At 46.3% G+C, this 26,524-nt stretch overlaps 1 protein-coding gene across 4 annotated transcripts; it reads right to left on the bottom strand.

Annotated features, from left to right (window-relative positions):
- Positions 1 to 5,094: 5,094 nt before the first annotated feature.
- On the bottom strand, positions 5,095 to 24,707 carry LOC147607022 (RPM1-interacting protein 4-like). 4 transcript variants are annotated; one of them, XM_086791533.1, is made up of 5 exons: positions 24,440 to 24,707; positions 24,059 to 24,223; positions 22,870 to 23,469; positions 5,512 to 5,727; positions 5,095 to 5,416 (listed from the first exon to the last, which is right to left on the bottom strand). In XM_086791533.1, exons 2-5 carry the CDS (start codon positions 24,062 to 24,064, stop codon positions 5,378 to 5,380), a joined length of 861 nt encoding a protein of 286 aa, XP_086647659.1. In that variant the 5' UTR covers positions 24,065 to 24,223; positions 24,440 to 24,707; the 3' UTR covers positions 5,095 to 5,377. The 4 variants fall into 4 exon arrangements, with proteins under 4 accessions (XP_086647659.1, XP_086647660.1, XP_086647661.1 ...); XM_086791534.1 differs by having other exon boundaries at positions 24,059 to 24,219; XM_086791535.1 differs by having other exon boundaries at positions 24,059 to 24,193.
- Positions 24,708 to 26,524: the final 1,817 nt, after the last annotated feature.

The raw sequence follows: 26,524 nt of genomic DNA, 5'->3' as shown, positions 1-26,524 counted from the left end.
TGCTAACCCTCCAGGTACATTTATGGATAAGGGGACCATGGCACGGGTGCAAGCTTGGCCCATCACCTAGAGAACCCTCAACCTTGCAAGTACCTCCGACAAGCTTCCTTACCTATATCCTCAGCTTTGACTCCAATTTACCAACAAAACCTCACACTAGCCAACGTATTTGTCATCAAGAAAAAGCCCTATCTAGGCAGAATACCTTATCATGCTGCTAAGAGACCACTCAGACCTTATCCCTCCAAGAGACCACCCTGACCTCCATCTACCTATGCTAATCATCCCATGGAGTCTTGGCACTCATTTTGCCAAACACCTTATGTGGACCGCTTCTACCAACTACCTCATGTTGAAGGGTCCACACGACTTTCAAAACTAGCAAAGTCCTGGCATCAAGAACCTCTACATCACCTATCACCTCCCATGCCGCCTCAACAAGCTCCCTACCATGAGGCTGAGCCATCACTTTGCCCTACATATGGCTATAGATCAGTCCTAAACTCACGCTTTAACCTCGACCGCCAACTCCATGACATATTCTGGACCATCAACCTCTTAGCAGCAGAACTTCAGAAGTAACTTCACCCACCACCGACTTGGGTGATACAAGGACATGGTCACCATTAGGAAGGGGGGTATGTTAACCACCCCATTGGTTAACACAATTTTGTATGCCCGACCTTTCATCGTAAGGCACTTTACCATCTTACCCGCACCACGAACATGCACTTAACTTTTGTAAGATGGATGGAACATATAAACCGACTAGTAATGAAGACCGGACCATTTCTAAGTTTGACCAGCCTAGTGTGAAAACTAGTTATGTCGCATTTTTTACAATAAGGAAGACACAATCATTCCCTCATTCCCTTTCAATATTTTACTTGTGAGTTCTCCTTCTTCCGTCTTCTTGCTTACGTGTATCTTGCTTGCTTGATGGCGGCATGCTAGATAGGTTTGACTATAGGTTTTCTTCTTGCATTAGCTTCCTCTTCCACTCATGTCTTTTGTGAGCGAGAACCATCGCAAAGAAATACGTCAACAAGAGTGAGGTTTTGTTGGTGGTAAATTGGAGTTGAAACATAGGACATAGGCATGGAAGCTCGAGAGAGATACCTACAAGGTGGAGGGTTCTCCAGGAGATGGATCGTGCCATGGACTAGGTTTGCGCCTGCCATGGTCTCCCTATCCAAATATATACCTTGAGAGTTGGCATTGACAAGGTTAGCGTGTTTTTGTTTGCATCATGAGATATGAGAATTGAAAAAAAAATGTGATGCTGCCCGTCGGTGAAAAATGCAGGTGACATGCATGGGTAATGGGCAGAAGGCATGCTCGTGTGGGTGCACTTCTTCAAACAAAAAAATCTCCAACACAACTGCTTTCTTTGACTCTCTTTGCAGCTTTCTTTGACATTTACTTGACATCCCTTTTTAGAGAGGCAAGATCAATGGCTTGTTAGAAGCAAGGTAATGGACTTGCGCATAATTGTGCCCACAGTTGCAATGGAGTTAGGAGGCCTCTATGGCTTGATGGACTTGGTGTTATCGAACACTAGGACTAGAGGCATGGTGGACTGAATGGGTGGGGTGGTCAAAGATGAGGCACAGAAGGCCTTTGTTGATTGTGAGAAGGTCCAAGCGAGGGGTCATACCATCAGGCTTGCACCCACCATGGTCCCCCCATCCAAAAATGTACTTGGACGGCTATCAGTGATGAAGCTCAACGCATATTCATTAAAGAATAGTGCCTCTATGTCTATTATATATAGAGGCAATGGATATATTGTCGGTGGCGCATGCATGGGCATTGGGCAAAAGGGGGGCCCATGTAGAAGCTTCTTTTGGTGAAAACTCCAATACTCTACTTTCTTTGGTCGTTTTTATTCTGCTTTATTTGACTCTTACATAGGGTTTTTGATAGGATTTTGGTACTTGATGTGTAAGGAGGCTAGCCGATAGGGCAAGCATGATTGAGGTTAGGTTGTCCAAGAGAAGAGAAGAATTTTAAGACATCCACATGGGCTGGGATCTTGATAAGGTACAAACTATGTGTGGCTTGTTAGACATGGTTAAATGGATCCGGTGCATTGTAAGCCTCTTTTGGAAGTGGTGGTGGCTCTTTGATCCGCTTGCTTGAAGCATGGTGATATGCGGTGTTATTTTGACCTTTGGCCAACTCTACCTTGCCTGACTAGCATAGATGTAGGCAAGTTTGATGTTTGGGAGGGGGATACATAGCGCACTTGATGGAGTCACTGGTTCGTGTCGAGATCTCTGCTTGGGTGTATGGATCCGATGGCTCCATAGACTATGATTGGGATGCCCATGTGTTTAAGCAAGATAAGAGGCTTCTCTAGTGGCATCTTCACAAAGTTTCAGCGTGCCAAGCATGGATGGAAAGCTATTAGCCCTTGTAAGTATGCGGACGTCAGAATTGCGCTTCATGGAGAGAAGCCTAGACTGAGCAAGAACGAGACTCAATGAGGAATTCAAGATAACATGATCAAAGGTATCCATGTAAATCATTAGCATGGGGCATGGATGTTGTGTGCACGATAGCAGACGCCCCATCTCTAGGCATCACACTATGAGATCCAAGCATAATACCATGTCGCTGTCAAGACGTCCCAAACCTCCATCTATCTACGCTCATCATTCCATGCAGTCTTGACACTTATTTCGCCAAACACAGGGAGTGCGAACCTCTTCTACCAACTACCTTATGCTAAAGGGTTCACACCACTTCCACAACCAATGGAGACCCGGCATGAAGAATCTCTACATCGCCTGTCCTCTGCTTCTACTCCAGTTTACCACCAACAAAACATTGCTCTCGCCCGAAGTATTTCGTTAAGAAAATGCCCCATCTCTAACTAAGCATCACGCTATGAGATCCAAGAATGATACCTTGTCACATCAAGACATCCCATACCCATGCTCATCATTCCATGGAAGCTTGGCACTCATTCCACCAAACACAGGGAGTGTGGCCCTCTTCTACCAACTACTTCATGTTAAAGGCTCCACACCACTTCCACAACTAATGAAGGCCCAACATGAAGAACCTCTACATTGCCTATCGCTTTATATGCTACCTCAATAAGCAACCTACAATCAAAACTGCCCAAAGTTGCCCACCATCACCTTGCCCTATCATCTAGTTGTGAATCAATCCGACCTAACCACTTAACCTCAGCCACCAAGTCTATGGTGTATCCAAGACCATCCACATCATCCACTTCTCAGAAGCAGCTTCAACACCAACTTGGGTAAAGCAAAAACACACGAATGGACACTTATCTTTTGTAAGACAACATTAAAACTTATAAAACAGCCTTACCATGAGCTTAATGTTAAATAGAAAAAGTCTATGGACTCAATGTACATAATTACTTAGGACTAGCAATAGAAACATAGACCACTTTTAAGTTTGACCAACCTAGGTGAAAACTAGTCACTTGTATATAAGTCATATTTGACATTAAACTACACAATCATTCCCTTGCAATAGTTTACTTGTGAGCTCTCTCTCTCTCTCTCTCTCTCTCTCTCTCTCTCTCTCTCTACCCTCTTCTCAGTTGCTTGTATGCTTTTGAATCTTGCTTACTTAATGGATACATGCTAGATGGGTTTGATTGTAGGTTTTCTACATGGAACAACTTCTTCATTCCCCCCCCCTCCCCCCTTTATGGGAGAGAACCATCGCGAAAGACCCTCTATTTCTACCTCCATCTAGTCATCACAAGCTCTCTCTTCACCCCTTTGACAAAGAGCATTTTGGTGTGATAAGGGAGTTAACATGCGACAAATGACCTAATGCACCCAAATGGAATGTTGCGTCTACAACTCAAAGATAAGACACATGCATCAAGAAGGCTAAGGTAAGCTCTTAACTTGAACACGAGGGCTATGGACGCATGACTAAAAAGGTAACCTACAAGTATACATAAGATGCAACTATATCCACTAGATGTCCCCAAGTGTGAGATGTTTCAAATCGTCACCTTTTTCTTGCCAAAAGGGTCACTGTGAAGTCCCAATGCTCACAAAACATGTGTAATACATCCAAATATCTATAACCCCATGGTTGAACATAAAATAAGCACACCTTTTCATTTGCCCGTGTAATAAGCACACCTTTTCATTTGCCCATGTGTATCAATGAAATCGAAGGCCTAATAAGCACACCTTTTCATTTGCCCATGTGTATCAATGAAATCAATGTTGGGGTCAAATAGAATCAGGGAGAGAGGATAGCTATCTCATCCCAATCATGCTAGAGATCTTATCGCCTACAGCTTCTCGAGCACAGACACAACAAAGGCTGATTCAAAGAGAGAGAGAGAGAGAGAGAGAGAGAGAGAGCGCTTGACCATAAGTTTTTAACCAAAAAAAACCCCATCTTATTCCATTGCTTACTAGCCATTTGCATCTAGGCTGGTTTGAAAACATAAAGAATGAATAAGGCCTTTAAACTCTTTAGTTTGGGCCAAGGTCAATGTGTAAGGGATTGTTCAACAAAAGGATCGGCTCAGACCACAAATAGTTTGGATCAAATGGAGCAGCAATTTTAATAACAAAGGAAACATCTACACGTTGATGTTCATATTTATACATAATTTCATCACACACCATATACATTGAACAACACTGAATCATAACACACCAGATTTGTTGAATTTATCCATCCGCAATACCCAGAGAAAAGATGGGAGGCAGGCCAAAAGATAGATGTAAGTTTGAAACAATCCATTCAATCACAAATTTGTAGTATACATATATAAAAGGCATGCATGTGATATTGGCAAAGCCACAGGCCTACCAACATATAAATCAAATATTTTATGTGCACGATCCTTTAAACAATTGAATCAGCAGTATAAGTGCATTTAGGTGTACTTCATTTGAACATAGAAGTATAACGTAAGGGCCAACGTATAGGGTATCTGTCCCACTTGGTATTGAAACTCCTCTATACATAATAAAGACTTGCAAGTGAAAAAGGCCTACCAACATATAAATCACGTACTTTATAGTGCACAATCTTCTGAACGTGTGAATACGCAACGTAAGAGCATTTCGGTGTGTACTTCAATTGAAGCATAGAATAATCATAACAAAAAAGCCTATAGATGAAATACAATGCTAAAATAGCCATAATAAGCCAAATATCTGCCTTCAAAAATTCCTGCAACACCGGTCTCCCCTCAACAACCAGCCCTTACCACACACACATGAAAAGCAGCTGAAAATGCTATTCAAGAAAAATTCCAGATAGACTACATGTAATATGTGACTGCTATCGTACTCGAGCTGCATCTCATCCAGAATATACACAGTCCATCACCAATCAGAGAACAGCATCTACACCATTACTCCCCAGCAGATGACCCAAAGCAGCATGCCCAAATCTGACCACACCCACCAACAAACAAGGAAGCCAATCATTCCACACTGCATTATGATAGACTATTCCAAAGGGTTACCAATAGATGCATATACTTACTGAAGACTTCCTTTGCTGTGAGTTTTGGGACTGTTTAGAAGTATCACTGTATTTCATTTTTGCAGGAGATTCAGCTTGTACGGCTGGTATCCGGACAGGTCCGCCTGTTTTCTTTTCATTGCGTGCATTATTAAAGATTATCGTGAAACCTTCACCCGTAGAAGGGTCTTTCTCATCCCAAGCACCAAATTTTGGGAGCGCTGCGCTCCTGTCTGGCTGTTCATGATCGATGACAAGTTCAATAAGCTGATAAGCGGCATTCATGACAGAACAGTCTAATTCAAAATGCAGATGTACTTCGTCAAAAATCAAAAGAAGAATTCATCCATAACTGGCCTGCCTTCGTTGGAGAGAGAGAGTTCTATTAATATCTACAAAAGACCAAAGGGTCGATTAGACCAAAAGTATTAGCATGCGTCCATGAAGTGATAGAATCATGGAAAAAACACCCAACAAGAGCTCAGGACAAGAGGGCGGCACCTATCAATGCCGTATGGAGACCTGAACCCACCTGTTGGTTGATCTCACAGGTCGATTAGGTGATTAGGTGATGACTTCTCCGTTCATCTTCCTGTTCAACTTGGGAGGCTTCGGAAGCTTCAACAACTGAGCTCGTTCCTCACGAGGCATGGAGGAAGAACTTGGCAAACCGGAAGTATCCTGACATCGAGCCAGTGAAGGCGACTGAGAACTATCGGTGGCAATGGACTCCAGGAAGGAGACCATCGGTGACATGAACGACGTCTCTCCTACCGACTACTAGCAAGCTCAAAATGATGATTACCGGACCGGGAGTGAAGCTCGTCTCATGCAAGGGGTGAAAACCCGAATCCGAAGAGGCGCACCACCTCGTCCTCGAGATCATCCAACCATCCTTTCACGCATCCAAAGGTGTGAAAACCCACCCCGAGGAGGCACACCACCTCGTCCTTGGGATCATCCAGCCCTTGCTCCGAAGCATGAGCCATGGTAGACACCAAATCTGGAACACTAGGTGCTCGAGGTACACAATCCACCTTATCCAGACAGGAGGACACCTCTGCCAAAAGAGCTGGATGTTCATCCATGCAAGCTGCTGCCTGTCCATGGACACCTTCATGCTGAGAAGTAAATCAATGAGTTGTGAATCCATGACGAGTAGCCCCGAAGAGACTTTTCCCATCCCCGACTTGTGCACTCCTGGAAGCTAGGGGCTCTACCCTATCCAAGCAGCCAATGCACACGGGTAATGAAATGAAAAACGAATTGCAGGTTTTCTAGGCTAGCCCTAAGCTTTCAAGCTAAACTAACATTGATGCCCAACTCCTTAGTGTCCATGTATCCCACTGGAACCACCTACGTGCAAAAGCAAGGTACCATAGCCCTAAACTACTGATTGTATGTATTATGTGTTAGAAGTCATCTCCTGTCTATTTTGATACACCAGGGCCTTTGTTGTGGGTGTGCCCGCCCTTATGAGGTGTTTTATCATTTTTCCACACTCCCCGTATTTTTCCCCTATTTTTTCCCATTTTTCTGAGGTTTGGGAGGGTTGCCAGGTGATGCCAGGAGCAACCCAGTGCTGGCCGACTCCATGTTGATCAGTTGTGGGCTACTGGGCTGCTGGCCGACTGGATTTCATCAGTCGTGGGCACCTGTTTGCTGGCCGACTGCATTTATGCAGTCGTGGGACCTTTTCATCAGTCGTGGGCATTCTTTCTACTGGCCGACTGCCCTCTATGGGATGTATATATAGGACCCCAGCCCCCATACCTTATTTGTATCATTTCTCGGGATCTTCTTGTGTATATAGAGCAGAGTTACACGCCTACATCTCTCTCTCTCTTGTGCTGTTTTTCTGCCTGCGTTTTTGCTCTTGTGTTCCCAGATTTGGTCATCATCTCCGCTGCATATTCTGACATGGTATCAGAGCCCTAGGCTCTAGATAGGTCTTGGGATTTGTGTGAGCGAGAGGGGGACTGTTTTGTGGCTGATTGGTGGACTGTTTTGGACTGTTCGGGAAGAGGAGAAGCAAGAGGAAGGCGGGCTGATTTGCTGGACAGCCACTTGCAGGTATTAGTTCTTCTTTGTTCCCACCCACCCACCCTTTTCAGAGTACATCCCCTACCCACCCTGTCACGTGCATCCCGCACTTGGATGCCACGTAGACATTTCTGTACAGAAGGTGCAGGACCTGGGATGGTGAACTGGTCCCATGTGAGCCCAGTCCGGGACGAGTCAGCCAGGGATCCATCTCAGTCGTCTAAGGTCAGGTGTGCACTGTTCTGCACATGAAGCAGTGCCAGTCCGCGCTATGAGTCTCCCTCTGGAATGATGTCAGATGTTCGGTGTATCTGGTTTGCAACTGGGTGCCAGACCTCTGTAGGCATGTAGGTATGCATGTAGAGATGGGGCCAGCCCATAGGGCTACCCCAGTGCGAAGATTTGCACTTGCACTCTTAGTGTGGGCATGGGGGAGGTGTAGAACCACCCCCAAGGGGCCAGGAGGGGCCAGGCTGTGCCCACCAGCCATGGCATGGGCTGGAAGGGCTGTCGGCCAGCTTTAATGCTGCTGGACAGGCAGCCGACAGGGTTAACAACCCTACCCAGCAAGTCGGCCAGGTGTGGGGGGCAGTCCCACACCTCTGCGCATAGTGCCCAGCAGCCTGGAAACTGTCCAGCAGGCAGGCGTAGAGTGGCCAGCATTTATTATAGTGTGAAAGCATTTTATTACATAAGACCTAGTCGTGGAGCTTCATGAAGCTGGCCGACTGGATGCAAAAGGGAGTATAAATACTCCAGCCTAGAATCATTGAAGTCATCTCATAATTCACCAAGTGCATCAAGCAAACAAGGGCCAGGACAGCCAAGAGGTTGCTAACGCAAAGGGGTGAAGGACTGAAGGTCAAGGGCAGGTTTTCCAGCCAAGAAAAGGTCAAGTTTCTGTATTTGTTTTCAGATTTACATCATTCTAATAAAGCAAATACACCATCCGTGGTGGGGGCCCTACAGAGGGTAATTGGGACCCAATACTGTGTCCTCTCCATCTTCCCCTTCTCTCTCTATTTTCTGCACATCGTCTTTCAGTTTGTGCGTTAATTTCGTCGCGAAAAGAGTGCTGATTTCTGAGTTTTGAAGTACCGATCCTTCTCCGAAGCTTCCGCATATTACAGTGGTATCAGAGCTCACTTCAAGGACAAAGATTCAGCAAAGAAAACCAGAAAATTTTTTCGCTCGTGTGGTTGGTTTTTAGACGCCGGTGGACTACCCCTTTCGGAGTGCCTCCTGTCCCTCGAAGGATGGTTGGTTTTTAGCCTCCGGAAGTCTCCCACACAGATAGTGGATGGTCAGATTGCGTTCCGGAAAGGAATTGCATTTTCCCGCTATGGCGAGTTTCGGCGACGAGAGAGAACCAGAACCATGGGACCAGAGTGCACCAGGCAGCCCAGCTAGGGCACCCGGCTTGAGTGTCACAGACATGTTCCAGCAGATGATGCGAGCAATCGCAGACCAGACAACCAAGTTGGATGAGCAGAAGGCGCGGATTTTGGCTCTGGAGGAGCGTTCTCGCTCTCCAACGTCGCGTTTTCCATCTCCTCCTCCCTCTCCTTCCGTATCCCAGATACCAGATCCTCGTCACAGGGACCCTCTCGCGGGGTCACAGCCGCAGCCAAGCTCCTTGCTTGAGATGCAGATGCGTGCATTGGAGATTCGACAACGAGAAGACGACGCCATGCGACGAGTGGAACACGAGCGTTACCTCAGAGCTTTGGACGCCAGATTGACACCGGCGGCGCCCTCGAATCATTTTCTCGAGAAAATGAATTTCAGTAAGTATAATGGTAAACTCGATCCCACTACTCTTTATTCATGGTTACATCAATTTGAAGCTTACTTTGCCGCAGTTAGGAAAACAGATATTGACAAAGTGATCTTAGCTAGTTGGTACTTGGAAGGTGAGGCCATTCCTTGGTGGACTCAGTGGGCTCATGCCCACACCAGAGCAGGTATGGCAGCTTATGTGTGGGACGAGTTCGTCCGCGACCTTAAGCAGCGGTTTCTACCGCCCCACTACCTTGAGCGACTCGAAGACGAGTTCAGGGGAGCGCGTCAGAACGCGCAGCCAGTCCTTCAGTTTGCCAATAAAATTTTGACCTTGTGTCTGCAATTAGGCTTATCTGATTCGGACAAGAAAGGGCAGTTTTTGTATGGCCTGGACACGCAAATCCAATGGGAGGTGCGTATGTTTAGGCCAGCCACCTTTGAGGACGCACTCTCGCTTGCGCAGAGTGCAGAAATGAAACACAATGGTGGCAAGCCCAAGACTTCCCAGCCGGCTTCTCCCAAGGCTAACGCCTCGGGGGGCAAAAGCCAGAACCAGACGGGGTCTTCCCCAGGACAGAGCCCGAGAGCCTCTGGCTCCAAGAACTCGAACAATATGTCGTTAAGCTTACTCCAGACCAGAAAGCGGAGGCAGGCAAGACAGGTGGCAAGTTGAGTGCTGAGGAGCTTGCTCAGTACAGGAAGGCGGGCAGATGTTTCTTTTGTCACACAAAAGGACATACTTCTCAGGATTGTCCGAAGAAGCCTCCAAAGGCCGCTGCCGCCTCCACAGCTTCCGTGGTGAGCACAGCTCCCACACAGACCCCAGTGGCTACCCCTAGTTCTTCAACCCCCGGTGCTTCAGTTGGAGCAATTATTAGCCGGGAGCTCGAAGATAAGCAGAAGGGCGCCCATGACCAAGAGTATGAGCGCAACGAATTGCTCAAGTCCTTTGGCTACATAGGTGGCCAGAGAGTCGTCGTCTTGTTTGACAGCGGCAGCACGGAGGATGTGATCACGGAAGAGGCCGCTAGGCGTGCCCATTTCGAGCTGACTCCGGTGGACAAACAAGTTGAGGGTTTTAGCACAGGTATGACAACGAGCGTCAAGTATGAAGCTCTAGGTGCTAAGTTAGTGATTCAGGGCATAGAGTTTGTGCGTGACTTTATGGTTGCCCCTCTTGCAGGAGCAGACATAATTTTGGGTATCCAGTGGTTTCACAAGTTTCTTCCAGATGTCAAGTGGGACAAGCAGACGTTCCAGATCGATCGGAATGTGTCAAACACCCCAGTGACCATTAAGTGTGAGCCAGGTATTCCAAACTTTCCGCTCATAACCCACTTGCAGGCTAAGCGAGCAGTCAGGAAAGGCGCACAGTGTGCGATGATTTACATCCAGACAACCCAGACGGTGGCCAGTGCTTCCGAGAAGTACTCGGTTCTCCATGAAAAGTTCCAGAAGATTTTTCTTCGGGACAGTCTCTCTCCCCAGCTTCCCCCGTCCAGACCGGAGGATCACAAGATTGACCTCCTCCCAGGCTCGGAACCCCCGAGCAAGTTTCCGTATCGCCTTTCTAAGGCAATGGAATCGGAGTTGGACCGCCAACTCCAAGATTTGTTGCAAGCTGGCTTCATCCGCCCCAGCGTGTCGCCATTTGCAGCACCGATCTTGTTTGTCAAGAAGAAAGATGGATCTTCTCGGTTGTGTGTCGATTATCGTGCACTCAACAAGCTGACTATCAAGAGCAGATTCCCGATGCCTCGAATTGACTATATCCTCGAGAGGCTGAATGGAGCTAAGGTGTTCTCCAAACTGGATTTAAAGAGTGGGTACCACCAAGTACGGATTGTAGAGGGGGACATCCCCAAGACAGCCTTCCGTACAGAACGGGCCCACTAGGAATTTGTGGTTATGCCATTTGGACTGACGAACGCCCCAGCTACATTTAACCGCATGATGATGCGTATTTTCCGGGAGTTGATTGGAGAGTGTGTGTTCATATTTCTGGACGACATACTCATATTTTCAGCTACAGTTGAGCAGCATGACATTGATGTGGAGAAAGTTCTTAAGTTGCTGGAAAGCAACGAGCTCTATGTCAATGAAAAGAAGTCAGAATTTTATCTATTCCAGGTACATTACTTGGGATATATAATTAGTGCTGAAGGCATTCGACTTGATCCGGCTAAAGTGGCCGAGATTGTTAACTGGGAAGTACCTCAGACCGCTTATGACATTAGATCATTTGTGGGTATATGCCAGGCATATTCCACTCACATTGACAAGTTTTCTGATCTCTCGGCAGACCTCACCGATCTGCTAAAGGGAGTGAAAACAAGAAGGCAAAAGATTCAAATGACTCCACGAGCGTTGGAGGCATTCCAGAACCTCAAGGTGGCTTTGTCAGAAGCGCCTTGTTTAGCCCTTGCCTCGTGGGACGAACCATTTCAAGTGATCACCGATGCGAGTAACATCGCAATTGGAGGTGTATTGCAACAGAATGGTCATCCAGTAGCTTACATGTCTCGTAAGTTACTGCCCGCCGAAAAGAACTACTCAGTCTACGATCGTGAACTCCTAGCAGTTATACAGGCCTTGAAACATTGGAAACATTTCCTGTATGGCCGTGACTTCGAGGTTCGCACTGACCATCAGGCATTGCGCTGGATTCAGACGATGCCAAGTGCACAGTGGAGTGATCGACAACACCGCTGGAGTCAGATATTCCAACAGTTCGGTGGTATGATTGAGTACCTTCCAGGAAAGGCCAATCCACTGGCCGATGCTTTGAGCAGGAAGGGACAAGTATCTGCGATTCAGACCACTAGACTTGACCTTGTTGGTACAGGACTAGAAGACATGAAGCACACGTACTCGAATTCCGAGGAATTCGGTACACAGTGGGAACAGGCATTGGATGCCACAGGACCATGCCATTTTCTGATACGCGATGGTTGGCTTTTCTACAAAGGCCGACTATGTGTCATGAAATCATTCCGGGCAGCTCTTCTCCATGATGCCCATGACGCCATTACAGGTGGTCATAGGGGCATGAATTCGACTCTGGAGAAATTAGAACGGCAATACTATTGGCCAAAGATGAGGCGTGATGTGTTTACATATGTACAACGCTGTGACATTTGTCAAAAGGTGAAAGCTCCTCATGGAAAGAAGATAGGGTTGTTACAGCCTTTGCCAATTCCTGAGGGTCCTTTCCAGGTAAATTTCGATGGACTTTGTCACAAATCTGCCTCCCAATCCGAGTAAGCGTAATACACAGTGTTTAACTATTGTTGATAGGTTCAACAAATTTGTTATGCTTATTCCTTGCAGGGCCAATGTGACCGCCGAGGATGTTGCCCAGCTATTCATTCGGCATTGGTACCCGATTGGCGGGATTCCTAGAACCATAGTGTCAGACCGAGATGCCAAGTTTACCAGTCATTTTTGGAGGGCATTGTTTGATAATTTTGGTACTAAGTTGAATTTTTCCAATGCATTCCATCCACAGACAGATGGCCAGACAGAGATATACAACCAGTTGGCCTTTGATGTGCTGAAGTGTTATGTCCACGATCAACAAGGTAAGTGGGAATCATTTTTGCCTTTAGTTCAAGCTGTTTTGAATGACTCTTTTTCTTCAGCTATTGGCAGGACTCCATATGAGGCAGCGTTTGGAAGGCCTTTCCAGTCGTTGTTAACCAGGACTTCGTCTTCAGTACCGGAGGCGAACAGAGTGACAGAGTCTTACCAGGAGATCCTAGAGTCCGTTAAAGACAGATTGGCTAAAGCGCAAGAGGCCTACACTCGACACGCCAATAAAGACCGAAGGGACATGAAGTTTTCGGAAGGGGATTGGGTGTATCTTCGGATTATGAAGCAAAGATTGAAGCAGGTGGGCAAGCGATGCCCAAAGTTGTCTTTCAGGAGCTTCGGACCATTTCCCATGTTGGGGTAAAGGCGTTATGCCCACCCTTATAGTGTGTACAAGCCCATAAGTTATAGTACATAGTACACTTAGTACTTTTAATGTACTAAGTGCACTATGTGTACTAGTGCAATATACATGTGTGATAGGGGAGTCACACACTCATGCTTTTCATGAGTTGACTTATCCCCACAACTCTCTCTCTCTCTCTCTCCCTTGCTTCTCTGTGTATGTCTCCCATGAATGAACTCTAAACCCTAATTACAGGTTTCTCCCCATCAACTGGTATCAGAGCAAGGTCGCCTTCTGAATCTTTCTTGGAGCTGGTCGCCTGCTGAATCTCTGACAGAACTGCCTGTATTTTTCTTGATCTCTGCCCAGCCAGTAAGCGTGGGCTGGCTCAACTGCTGCCCAGCCATCAGCGTGGGCTGCCCCAGCTGCCCAGCAGCCAAGCGAGGACTGCCCAGCAGCCAGGCGGGCTGCCCAGCAGCCACGAGCACAGGCACTACTAGGCGAAGGCAGCAGAGCGAGGAGGCCAGCAGCGAACACAAGCAATTCGTAATCATTGGCGCCAAGCGTTGAGCGAAGGCGAGAAGCGTTGGGCGAAGGTGACGTGACGGCGTAGAGCTACCGGTCGGAGGCACTGTCAATGAGCGAACCTGGCAAAGGAAGCGAAGCGCTCTTGACAACCCGTCGACTGCAGGCGTGGAGAGCTGGTCGTGGAGGTCAGCCAGGTGTGCAGCCACGCTGCCCAGCAGCTGGCGTCGAATCGCTACTGCCCAGCAGTACTTCCACGCTGCCCAACCAGAGTAACATTTTCAGCGCAGCAGCAACCTCAGCAGCAGCCAGCGCCCAACATTAGCCGTACCTGCACAAACGCATGATCTTGATTGGAGCAGCCATCAAATCTGCAGCAAAAGTGCCCCCCTTCTCACCTGCACAAAACAGAAGCAGATTCCTGCAACAAAAATTCAGCCTGCAAATTGGATTAAATCAAAGGTATTTTGCTTCAATTTTGGATTTTCCTTGTCAAATCAAACAATTGAGCAGGTACAGGTGCCCAATTGCTCAATTTTGAGCAAAATTGGCAAAATTGGGTGACATTGGTCACAATCAGGATCAATTTGCAGGAAATTGGTCAAATCAGGATCAATTTGCAGGAAATTGGATGTCGAAATTTGGGGCTTTTGATGTAATTGTGCAATTAAGCACTCATACATGCTGTATGATGTGAAAAATCGCACATTTGGGCAAAATCGCAGCAAATTGCAGTGCAAATCAAGGGGCTTTTGTGCCGATTGAGTTGATTTGCATGCAGGCAATCGCATTTGATGCTGTGGATAATGTGCTGATGCCTTACAAGCACTCAATGTGCCTGTAAATCAAGGGGCTTTCATGTATTTGATGTATATGTGGCCAGGGGGAAGCATCGCAAACACTCTGGATGCCTTTATGTGCGTCAATGTACCATGCATGATCAGAAATTGATCTCAAATCAAGGGGCTTTTCAAGTTTGTATGCTTGTTGAGCTTGGCAAAGCAGCAGGCAAGACATTTATGCCTTGAATCCTCAAAAATCAGCTTGCAGTCAAGGGGCTTTTGCCCAATTTCTGTTCGGGACTGTTTTATGCAGTGTTCGTGACTGTAAAAATCTGATTTTCACTCATTTGGACAGCCAGGAGAGCATTTATTGCTACTGTACCTGCTGGTACAGATTTGGCACAGCTTTGTGCATGGTTTGGCATGGCTGTACATTGTTTTGAGTGATCAAAAGGTTCAAATTCAGCTGCTGAAATTGCCGGTACAGGTTTGGTACATCATTGGTGAGCGCTTAGTACTGCTGTACAGTACTTTGGAAGGGCAAAAGAGCACATTTAAGGTGCTGTCCAAAATCTGCAGCAACCAGATTTTGGTGTTTTCATCACAAAAAGTGGGAGAAAAGTTGCATTCTTGCTTCCGCAGTGGGAGATAAAGCTTGGGAGAACATTTGTGAGCACTTTGTGTGCTTTGGGTGCAGTGTTTGCACATCTTTTGGTGCAGTGTTTGCACATTTGCAGGGAGTCAGGCATTACAGGTTGCATTTTGCTATGGCAACCACAGGTCAGAGCTCTTCATTGCTTCACATCAAGAAGCTTGAAGGCTCGCATAACTATGATATTTGGCAAACCCAGTGCTACAATGTGTTGCTCCAGAAAAAGCAGCACAAGCCTATCAAAGAAAGGGGTGTGATGCCCGCTTCTCTTACAGCTGAAGAGTGGGAAGATATGGATGAGCTGGCAAGATCTACTATCATGTTGTCTGTGTCAGACTCATTACTTTTCAGCATTCGTGAAGAGAAGACAGCTTGGGGAATGTGGCAGAGATTGCAGGACTTGTATGCCCAACAAAGTGCCTCAAGCAAAGTGTATTGGTTGAAGAAACTCATAGGCCTTCAGATGAAGGAAGGGGCTTCTATGACAGCCCATCTCAATGAGTTTAATGGTATTGTCAGCCAGGTCATTAATCAAAAGTTGGCAATGGACGATGAGTTCAAAGCCACTTTTTTGTTATGCACTTTGCCAGAGAGTTGGGACACATTCAGGACAGCCACTAGTAATTCGCATGCTATGCTGTCATATGCAGATGTTGAGGGTGCTCTTCTTCAAGAAGAGATGAACAGGAAAAACAACTCTGTGGGAAAGTCCAATGCAATGAATGCACGTGGGAGATCCCAGCAAAGGGGGAAAAGCCAAGAAAGGGGAAGGAGCAAATCTCGCTCGAAAAAGGATTTGGAATGCCATTATTGTGGCAAGAAGGGACACATCAAAAAACAATGCTACAAATGGAAAAATGATCAAAAAGAAAAAGGAAAAGGCAAAGACAAAGAGAAGGATGAAGCCAAAGATGTAAAGCCGAAGGGCAAAAGTGGAGTCAAGATCGAAGAAATCAATGTGTCACATGCAGGTGGCAGTGAGGATGAGGTCCTCTTTACGTCTTCACTTGATGCCCATTCACTTCTTACAGGTGGTCATGGTATGCACTCATGGATCATTGATTCAGGTGCCTCCTTTCATGTCACAGGTTGCAGAGACTTGTTTGTCAGGTACACTGCTGGCAATGAAGGAGTGGTTTATTTGGGTGATAACCATGCATGCAAGATACTTGGCAGAGGTGATGTAAGGCTTGTATTTTCAGATGGCTCACAGCTTATGCTCCATGATGTCAGGCATGTGCCTGAGATCAAGAAGAATCTGCTTTCTACTGGACAGCTTGATGATGCTGATTATGTTACCACATTTGGTAGTGGAAAGTGGAAGATTAGTAAGGGCTCACTGGTTGTTGCCAGAGGCTCTAAGGTGGACACTCTTTATTTCATGCATGCAGGTGTTTGTCACCATGCTAATGTAAATGCAACCGAGCTGCCGGAAATTTCTATGTGGCATAGCCGGTTGGGACACATGAGTGTCAAGGGAATGGAGCAATTGTCTCGTTTGGGTTACTTGCCTTCTCTAAAGTTTTCAAGTTTTCAGTTTTGTGAGCATTGTATATATGGTAGGCAACTACAGTGCCCCCACAAGAAAGCTCTTGGACAGAAAGATGCTCAGTTAGAGCTTGTGCATACAGATGTATGTGAGATGCCTCAGCTTTCTTTGGGAGGGGCAAAATACTTTGTGTCTTTTATAGATGATGCCACACGCAAGGTGTGGGTCTATCCTCTTCGTTTGAAGAGCGATACATTCTCAGTGTTTGAGAAGTTTGTTGCTCTTGTTGAGAATCAAACTGGCAAAACACTGAAGGCTTTGCGTTCCGACAACGGTGGAGAGTATATGTCCAAACAGTTTCAGGACTTTTGTGATGCTAAAGGCATCAAGAGGGAGCTCTCTACTCCTTATGATCCTCCACAAAACGGGACAGCAGAGAGGATGAACAGGACCATTCAGGAGAAGGTCCGTTCTATGTTGTCACATGCTGCATTACCTCATGGTTTTTGGGCTGAAGCTGTTATGACAGCCGTACACCTTATAAACAGGTCACCTAACACGAGGCTTGGTGGGAAAGTGCCAGAAGAAGTATGGACAGGGAAGCCTCCGTCATACAAGCACTTAAGAGTGTTTGGTTGCGTTGCGTACGTGCACATACGCAGGGAAATGCGCACCAAACTTGATCCTAAGTCTCACAAATGCATATTCCTAGGATATGGTGACAGAGGTGAAATGGGGTATAGACTTTGGGATCCCATGAATAGAAAGATCATATGCAGCAATGATGTCATTTTTGATGAAACATGCATGTATAAGGAGCCTGCAAGGCAACAGGAGCCTGGCAGAGTCATCTTTGATGACGATGGACATCATGGACAACAACAAAGGGCTGTAAATCAGCCATTACAGCAGGAAAACCAGCCCTTAAATGGTGCTGAAAATGGTCCAAATGGACAGCCAGATATGGCAGAAGATATCCCTATGGATATACCACAGTTGGAGGATATACCGGGCATGATTTTTCAGCCTTATGGCATGGAACAGGAGCCACCAATGGGTGATATGCAGGCTGGACAGCAACCTGCAAATGATGGTCATTGGGTACGGAGGTCCACTAGACCCTCCAGAGCCCCTAACAGGTTTGTTCCAGGGGTTGACTACTTGATGCTAACTGACTGTGGGGAGCCCTCATGTTACAAAGAGGCTTTACAGAGGGCAGACAAGGCTCTATGGGAGCGTGCCATGAAGTCAGAGATGGATTCTCTGCATAAAAATGGAACTTGGAAGTTGGTGCCTTTGCCTGCAGGCAAGAAGGTTTTGCCATGCAAGTGGGTATACAGGCTCAAAGTTGCACCAGATGCAAAGCCAAGATACAAAGCCAGATTAGTGGCTAAGGGCTTCAAGCAGGAATATGGTGTGGACTTTGATGAGATCTTCTCTCCAGTGGTCAAAATGACCACACTTAGAGCTGTGTTGGCTTTGGTTGCGCATGATGATCTGGACTTGATTCAGATGGATGTGAAGACTGCTTTTCTTCACGGTGATCTCCATGAGGAGATATATATGCAGCAGCCAGAGGGTTATGCAGTGAGTGGAAAGGAGAAGCTTGTATGCAAGCTGAAAAAGAGTCTTTATGGGCTAAAACAGGCACCACGAGAATGGTATCATAAATTTGATACATTCATGAAATCACAGAAATTCAGGAGAAGTGACATAGATCACTGCTTGTACACCAAGAAAGCTTTGGATGGCAGTCTATTGATTCTCATTTTGTATGTTGATGATATGTTGATTGCCGGGAAATCTCGTAAAGAGATGGATGCTTTGAAGAAGAGGCTGCATGAAACCTTTGATATGAAGGATTTGGGTGATGCTAATCACATCTTGGGTATGCGGATACTTCGGGACAGAAATCAGCATGTGTTGTATTTGTCTCAGAAGGAATACATTGGCAAAGTCTTGCAGAGGTTCAATATGGACGGGGGGAAGAAAGCTAGTACTCCTTTGCCTCCATATGTGAAACTCAGTGCTATGGACAGCCCACAGTCGGATAGTGACAGGGCTGATATGGCCAAGATTCCGTATGCTTCAGCTTGTGGCAGTCTCATGTATGCCATGGTTGCTACTAGGCCGGACATTGCATTTGCAGTGGGAGTGGTTTCTAGATACATGGCCAACCCTGGCAAGAAGCATTGGGAAGCAGTGAAAGGTGTCATGAGATACCTGAAGGGCACACAGGATTTGTGCATTTGCTTTGGCAAACAGGATGCATTAGTGCATGGTTACACGGATTCGGATTATGCCGGTCATCCAGATAACCGGAAGTCTACTACCGGTTATGTATTTACATTCACAGGAGGTGCTGTGTCATGGATATCCAGGATGCAGAAGTGCACTGCCTTATCTACTACAGAGGCCGAGTATATTGCAGCCACAGAGGCTTGCAAGGAGGCATTATGGCTATCTCGGTTAGTGGTTGATTTGGGTTATACAGGGGATATTCCATTGTTGCATTGTGACAGTCAGAGTGCCATTCAGTTGGCAAAGAACCCTGTTTTTCATGCAAAGACGAAGCATGTGGATGTGAAGTATCACTTCATCAGAGAGGTGATAGAGAACAAGCAAATTCAGCTTGTTAAGATTCACACGGATGACAACCCGGCTGATCTGTTGACGAAGAGTTTGCCTCCGGAGCGGTTTGCTCATTGCAGACACTTGATGGGCATTGGATGAGGCCATTTTCAGCCTTGATATAGCCTTGTATATTATCATGTACATGCTGATTTTTTCTTTTCCTTTACTTAAGGGCACTTTGCCTTTAAGTGGGAGGTTGTTGGGGTAAAGGCGTTATGCCCACCCTTATAGTGTGTACAAGCCCATAAGTTATAGTACATAGTACACTTAGTACTTTTAATGTACTAAGTGCACTATGTGTACTAGTGCAATATACATGTGTGATAGGGGAGTCACACACTCATGCTTTTCATGAGTTGACTTATCCCCACAACTCTCTCTCTCTCTCTCTCCCTTGCTTCTCTGTGTATGTCTCCCATGAATGAACTCTAAACCCTAATTACAGGTTTCTCCCCATCATCCCATCCGGAAAAAGATTAATGAGGTGTCTATGCAGTTAAAGCTACCTCCGAGTTGGACTATGCACGATGTATTTCATGTCAGTTGGTTAAAGCCATATGCAGGTCCACCCCCTTCAGAGGTCAAAGACGAAGCGGAACCAGACATTATTGATGAAGCAGAAGTAATGGTTCCAGAACAGATCCTTCTGCACCGTTTCAAGCATGGCTCAGGCCGAAGACTACGACAGTTTCTCACGAAGTTTCAGGACCGAGGAACTCATAAAGCGGTATGGCTCGACAAAGAATTTTTCGAAGACTATCCGGCATTATTGACGGATTATTTGGAGGCTATGCAGCTTCCGTCAAGTTAAGCAGAAGGGGATGTCACGTGCATCCCGCACTTGGATGCCACGTAGACATTTCTGTACAGAAGGTGCAGGACCTGGGATGGTGAACTGGTCCCATGTGAGCCCAGTCCGGGACGAGTCAGCCAGGGATCCATCTCAGTCGTCTAAGGTCAGGTGTGCACTGTCCTGCACATGAAGCAGTACCAGTCCGCGCTGTGAGTCTCCCTCTGGAATGATGTCAGATGTTCGGTGTATCTGGTTTGCAACTGGATGCCAGACCTCTGTAGGCATGTAGGTATGCATGTAGAGATGGGGCCAGCCCATAGGGCTACCCCAGTGCGAAGATTTGCACTTGCACTCTTAGTGTGGGCATGGGGGAGGTGTAGAACCACCCCCAAGGGGCCAGGAGGACCCAGGCTGTGCCCACCAGCCATGGCATGGGCTGGAAGGGCTGTCGGCCAGCTTTAATGCTGCTGGACAGGCAGCCGACAGGGTTAACAACCCTACCCAGCAAGTCGGCCAGGTGTGGGGGGCAGTCCCACACCTCTGCGCATAGTGCCCAGCAGCCTGGAAACTGTCCAGCAGGCAGGCGTAGAGTGGCCAGCATTTATTATAGTGTGAAAGCATTTTATTACATAAGACCTAGTCGTGGAGCTTCATGAAGCTGGCCGACTGGATGCAAAAGGGAGTATAAATACTCCAGCCTAGAATCATTGAAGTCATCTCATAATTCACCAAGTGCATCAAGCAAACAAGGGCCAGGACAGCCAGGAGGTTGCTAACGCAAAGGGGTGAAGGACTGAAGGTCAAGGGCAGGTTTTCCAGCCAAGAAAAGGTCAAGTTTCTGTATTTGTTTTCAGATTTACATCATTCTAATAAAGCAAATACACCATCCGTGGTGGGGGCCCTACAGAGGGTAATTGGGACCCAATACTGTGTCCTCTCCATCTTCCCCTTCTCTCTCTATTTTCTGCACATCGTCTTTCAGTTTGTGCGTTAATTTCGTCGCGAAAAGAGTGCTGATTTCTGAGTTTTGAAGTACCGATCCTTCTCCGAAGCTTCCGCATATTACACACCCTTTTCAGAGTACATCCCCGCTATGGCAGATCTGTTTGAGATGGCCGAGAGACATGTGAAAATCCCGACACTCCCCACGTTCCCGGTGGACCATCAGTTGGACGGGAGCAACTACGGCATATGGAAGGTTATGATGGAATCTGTTCTGGAGTCTTACGACCTCGCCGATTTCGTCATTGTTGGTGTTCCACGGCCGGAAGTAGAGGAAGGGGAGTTACCGTCGACCCGAAAGGACCGGGAGGCTCAGACACAGATGTGGGATCGTGTCAACGCCAAGGTCCATTCGTTTATCTTTCTCAACTGCACACCGCAGGTAATCAATCATGTAAAGCATATGACGCTGGCCAGAGGTATATGGCAGCATTTGGCCTCACTTTACCAACAGGGTATCGCCCATGAAGAGGATTTCCTTGGAAGTACAGATGCGAGTTATGAGCCCTGCAAAGTCATCGACGATGCGGGAGCATATTAACAAGCTGCAGGCTCTTCAGCAGGAAGTTCTTCAGGCTCGGAAGGAGATATCGTCAGAGGACATGGCCATCACGTTGCTGTCACATTTGCCCTCTTCGTACTCAGCATTTTACTCGTCTTTGATTACCAGTGGCAGGCTCAGCACCATCACGTGGGAGGAGCTTGTGCCTATGGTCCTTGACCAGGAGGAACGATTCATGAACCCTCCTCAGGGTGGAGGTTCGGAGGCCTTTACTGGCCAACGGTCGAAAGGCCGTAACTCGGGCAAAGGGAAGGCTTCATCGGAGAAGTCTTCTGAGAAGAAGTCCGACGCTGACCGCGAGAAACTAAAGGTAGAGAGGACCTGTAATGATTGTGGCGAGAAAGGCCACTATTGGAGACAGTGTCCCAAGCGGAAGACCGAGAGGGGTGAAGACTCCTCAGCAGCAATCATGAAGACTCCGGCTTTTGTGCACCTGGAGGTGATGGACACTGATGCTTCATTTTCTTCAGGCAGGGAGGAGATTGGAGGACTCTCCGGAACGGATACTCGGGAGTGGATTCTCGATAGTGGTGCTTCACACACGACTCATTCCCGTTCCGGTTTACAGGATCTCTGCAGGTGTTCTGGTCATATTCTTACTGGGGATACGTGAGAGAGAGAGAGAGAGATTAACGTCTGCAAAAGACCGCAAGGTCTATGAGACCAAAATCCATGAGAGAGAGGCCCATACTTCAGTAGCAAAGAGCAGTTCTAATGTGCCAGCCCATATCCTTACAGAAAATCTGAGAAGACCCTGTGCACACGGCTCAGCATATAAAGTACTACAGCAGGACTACTAGATAGCTCCCCACTGTACTCTGGAGGCGTCCAAGTGAACATATTACCACCTTTCCAAGGTGGCCTTATCCCAAAAAACAAGAGATCGACCATACTTACACAAATACGTGTCCTTCAGATTCTATGCAGCCATCTCAGAACAAACCCAACAAAGATATGGCAATTTTTAGCAAATCAGTAGTTTACAAATTCTAGAATGATACTTTCCTCTCAAAATAGCATACAGCTATGGCATACTAGAGAAAAAGATGCACCAAAGATCAAATGATGATAAGCGCACAGACAGGTATGCATTCTAGACAAAAAAAGATGCGTCAAAAATTCAAACAATTGTTGACAAAACAAATGCACAAATACTGCAAGAAACTCAGAAACCTCACCGTTTCATCTGCACGCGTAGATCCTGGACGAAGACGAGATTTCCCAGGAGTAGCTGGAGCAAAAGTGTTCCCACCTTCAGGAGGATTTTTCCTTTCCCAGTAAGGAGATCCCGGTCTATTACCAAGCCGGCCTTGATACATTTGGTGATTGGGAGACTCCTCAACTCCAGCATTCTCTCTAGCACCACCACTAGAAGATCCCCTCCTAGATCCATCCGCTGCACCTGCCCTAGGATAGCCTTGGCCATCCCCGCTCTGTCTGCGAGTAGGAAGGCCTGCCTGCTGCTCCTGATGTTGGTGTTTGTGACCAAATTCTTCTCTACTGCCCTGCCTTCCATCTTGAAATTGGGTGCCCGTTTCCTCTGCAGGCTGCTGGGAACTCTTTCGAGGCATCCGCACCAGGGCATCAATCTCTTCAGACTGAGGAGGAGTGTCGTCACTTTTCAAGCCAAAAGCAGCAGGGTTTTCACCTGGATCATTGGGATTGATCATCTTACCGCCACCTTTACCAGCACGTGCATTATCAAAAACCACTGTGAAAGGAACTTGATCATTTGCATCCCAATTTCCAAACTTTGGAACATGAGCTGGGCGCTGCTGCTGCACAGATGCACAAAAAGATAGAAATTCGGACGCTGAATGTAAGCCTTCCAGTCTGTAATGTGTAGAGTTTCAAGTACTTTTCACAGCAAGAGACAAAGCCTCTTAGAGAAAAAATGACATTCATGGGGATTATATCAAGCATGGACTTGTGGAATCTATTATTGAGCATACATATGTATATGTATATGTATTTGTACATATAGGCACGTAAGCATGGGCATGGTTTTAGATTTGTTATGTAAATGCGTATGCATGAGTGGGGTGTGTGTGTTGGTTATGGTAATGGTGGAGGGTGCATGGCGGCAAAAGGGGGGGAGGGTTCTGTGCTAAATAATTATGGAAAATGCATTAGATCTTATTTATCAGAGCTTTCATCTCCAAGGAAATTTAAGGAAGACCTGGATATACACCATCTTGATCTACACAATGAATGGATTGAAATCATGAAGCATTGTGCAGTAGCACAATATGCATAATGACAGAAAACATGTGAAAATGCCAGATCAGTACCATGGCTTGAAGATTTCATGCATACAAAGACCATCATGCTCCATGTAAAAATTTGCTCAGAGGCTTTAAAACGTACCGCCATGGTTGCAAAGATGGGGACTTTTACTCTCTCTGGAGCTTCTCTGCGGTGTGTCTCTTCTATGTGCTGTAAACAGGAACTTCTCTGCTATGTGAGCCACAGGAGCTCCTCCCCGACGTCTTCTGTTATAAGCTGCGACAAGAGCTTCTTCACTATGTCTGCCTTCACTAGGCGCCTTAAATGTCAGCTTGCAAAATCTCTCTCTCTCTCTCTCTCTCTCTCTCTCTCTCTCACTCACTCTCTCTCTCTCCTCCGGCCCTCGACCTTAGGGTTACACACAGCAGGGAGACTTTGTAAACTACAGAAGGACAGTAAATATCAGTGCCCCGTGACCACAAAGAGAAAGGGAGAGTACTAGGGTATGCAATGTGACCTTACCTGTTGCTAGCAAAAATGGTCAGGTAAGGTTCTGTAGAGACGAGCTCGGTTTCTTCTTCTTCTGCTGCTTCTCGTCTGCAGGCTATGGCAGACGAGCTCCCCTCTCTCTCTCTCTCTCTCTCTCCCTCCCTGTTACGGACAATGCCTCTCTCTCTCTTTCATTTCTGTGAAATACTATCCTACTGTGTAGCTTTCAAACCCTCCCATATCATTTTCTTGCTTTGGTTTTTACTGGTTCCCCGCAGCCGCCCCTCAGTCCGTCATACGTCTCGTGCACACGACGCAAGACTTTTTTGACACGGCCCAGCCCAGCCTTCAATAGGAACCCCTGTTCACACTACCGTGCCTTCAATAGGAACCCTGTTCACACTACGTCCTCTCACATCAAATAGTCGGTACACGTCAGCGTGGATGATCATCAGAGATGATCAAAGAGTTGTACCTTGTGAACAAGCACCATGCGCTAAGAGTTGTGTCCCGCGTAAAGTTCGCTTTGAAACAGGGGGAGCACCGCACATGTACCCATCAGCCCCGCTCCCCCATGCCAAGGCGCGGCTCTAAGTTGACTTTGCGAGGATCCAACGTGTCACAGCACTGCATCTTCACCGTGGATGTCACACTCCCTACTATCAAGTACTTTCCACTGAATGTTATGTTCCTCGTAGCTAACAATCATTTGCGTCCATCCTACACATAGCCTTCATACTGCTCTTCCAACCGTGTGCACGTTCTTCAATTTCAAGTAGAGTTTATTTTACCACCTCACGAATAAGTCGGTAGCTTCAATTACGTTGGCATATGCACAGTGTATGACTATGTGAATGGGCATTTCCAACACTTTTGTTTTCAATGGAAAAAGAAAGGGTATACATGTCTCCTTCAAAAAGACAAGCTATGCCTCCTAGGCTATAGCCCAACGATAGCAGTAGCACCTATAAGGACAAGTATTATCAAGTTTAAGCCTACCTGAAGGGCGTCTACTTTCGATACCCACTCTCACATCACAAAGAAAAAAAATGCCTGAAGTGGAGTGCGTGGTGTATTTGCATCCATGATCGGGTCGCATAGGCATGTGAAGCATCCCTTATACTCTAATCCAAGCCCACCCAAATCTCCTCAACGTGTAACAAAATGCTTTAAGTTTCTTTCACCGTACTAGATGGCATGTGCAAGATTCCAAATCTTATTATATGAACTTGGGTAGTTCTCACACTAGTTTTATCATGTTGAGGAGGTGGAAAGTTTGAACTCTTTTGGGTGGTTGTAATATGGACCTCATCCCAATCAAAAGGGAGCACTTTTATCAAAAGAATATTCAACCTCATCGGATTTAGAAAGGAGAATATATGCTGGAGTTCAAACATGTCTCGTGCTCTCCTTGGTCAAGATGTTATGATATTTTAAGGATAGGGTTTAATTTGCTTTTAATGTGTGAGCTTACCTTCTATCATGAAGAATATCAATTGATTAATTATGTACATTAAATGGTTTTTTGTGTAATTACTTGCATATATAAGGTCACCTTGTTTTGTTGATTTCAACTTTCAAAAAAACATTGTACCTTTCTTTAAGTACTCTACATAACCACCTTCTTCAAAGTCAAAGTTCTTTGAGTAAAAAATACGCTACCCTCGGAAATTGGGATTTAATATGAGATTTGAAACTATGAGTTTTTTCGTCAGGGGCTTATAGGCATTACTTGAATAAAACGTATTTTAAGGAAAATAGGTTGGTGTCCTCAAGATGCAAGCAATGATATAAAATGTAGTTCAAGGAAAATAGGTTTGTGTCCTCAAGACGCAAGCAACTATATAAAAATAGATATTTGAGGAAGACCTTTCTGTTGCAAGACTCTTCACACGAGTACATACATGAAAGTATTTACACAAATGCATGGATGAAAGGCATTGTGCATTCACAAAAGCAATGACAAAGGACATAAAGAGGAAACTATAAATGAGAACCCATAAACCATGTGCTTCAAGGCTATAAAGAGAATAAGAAGCCAAAACTTGAAAGCAAAGGGGAGCACGTAGCACGTGAAATGCCCTAACAAACAACTTGCTCATCATATGTAGTCAAGGG

Source organism: Cibotium barometz, chromosome 56 (genome assembly GCF_041138505.1).
Source record: "Cibotium barometz isolate CiBa-2024 chromosome 56, ASM4113850v1, whole genome shotgun sequence".
Lineage (NCBI taxonomy): Eukaryota > Viridiplantae > Streptophyta > Polypodiopsida > Cyatheales > Cibotiaceae > Cibotium > Cibotium barometz.
This window is presented reverse-complemented; position numbering and strand designations above follow the sequence as displayed.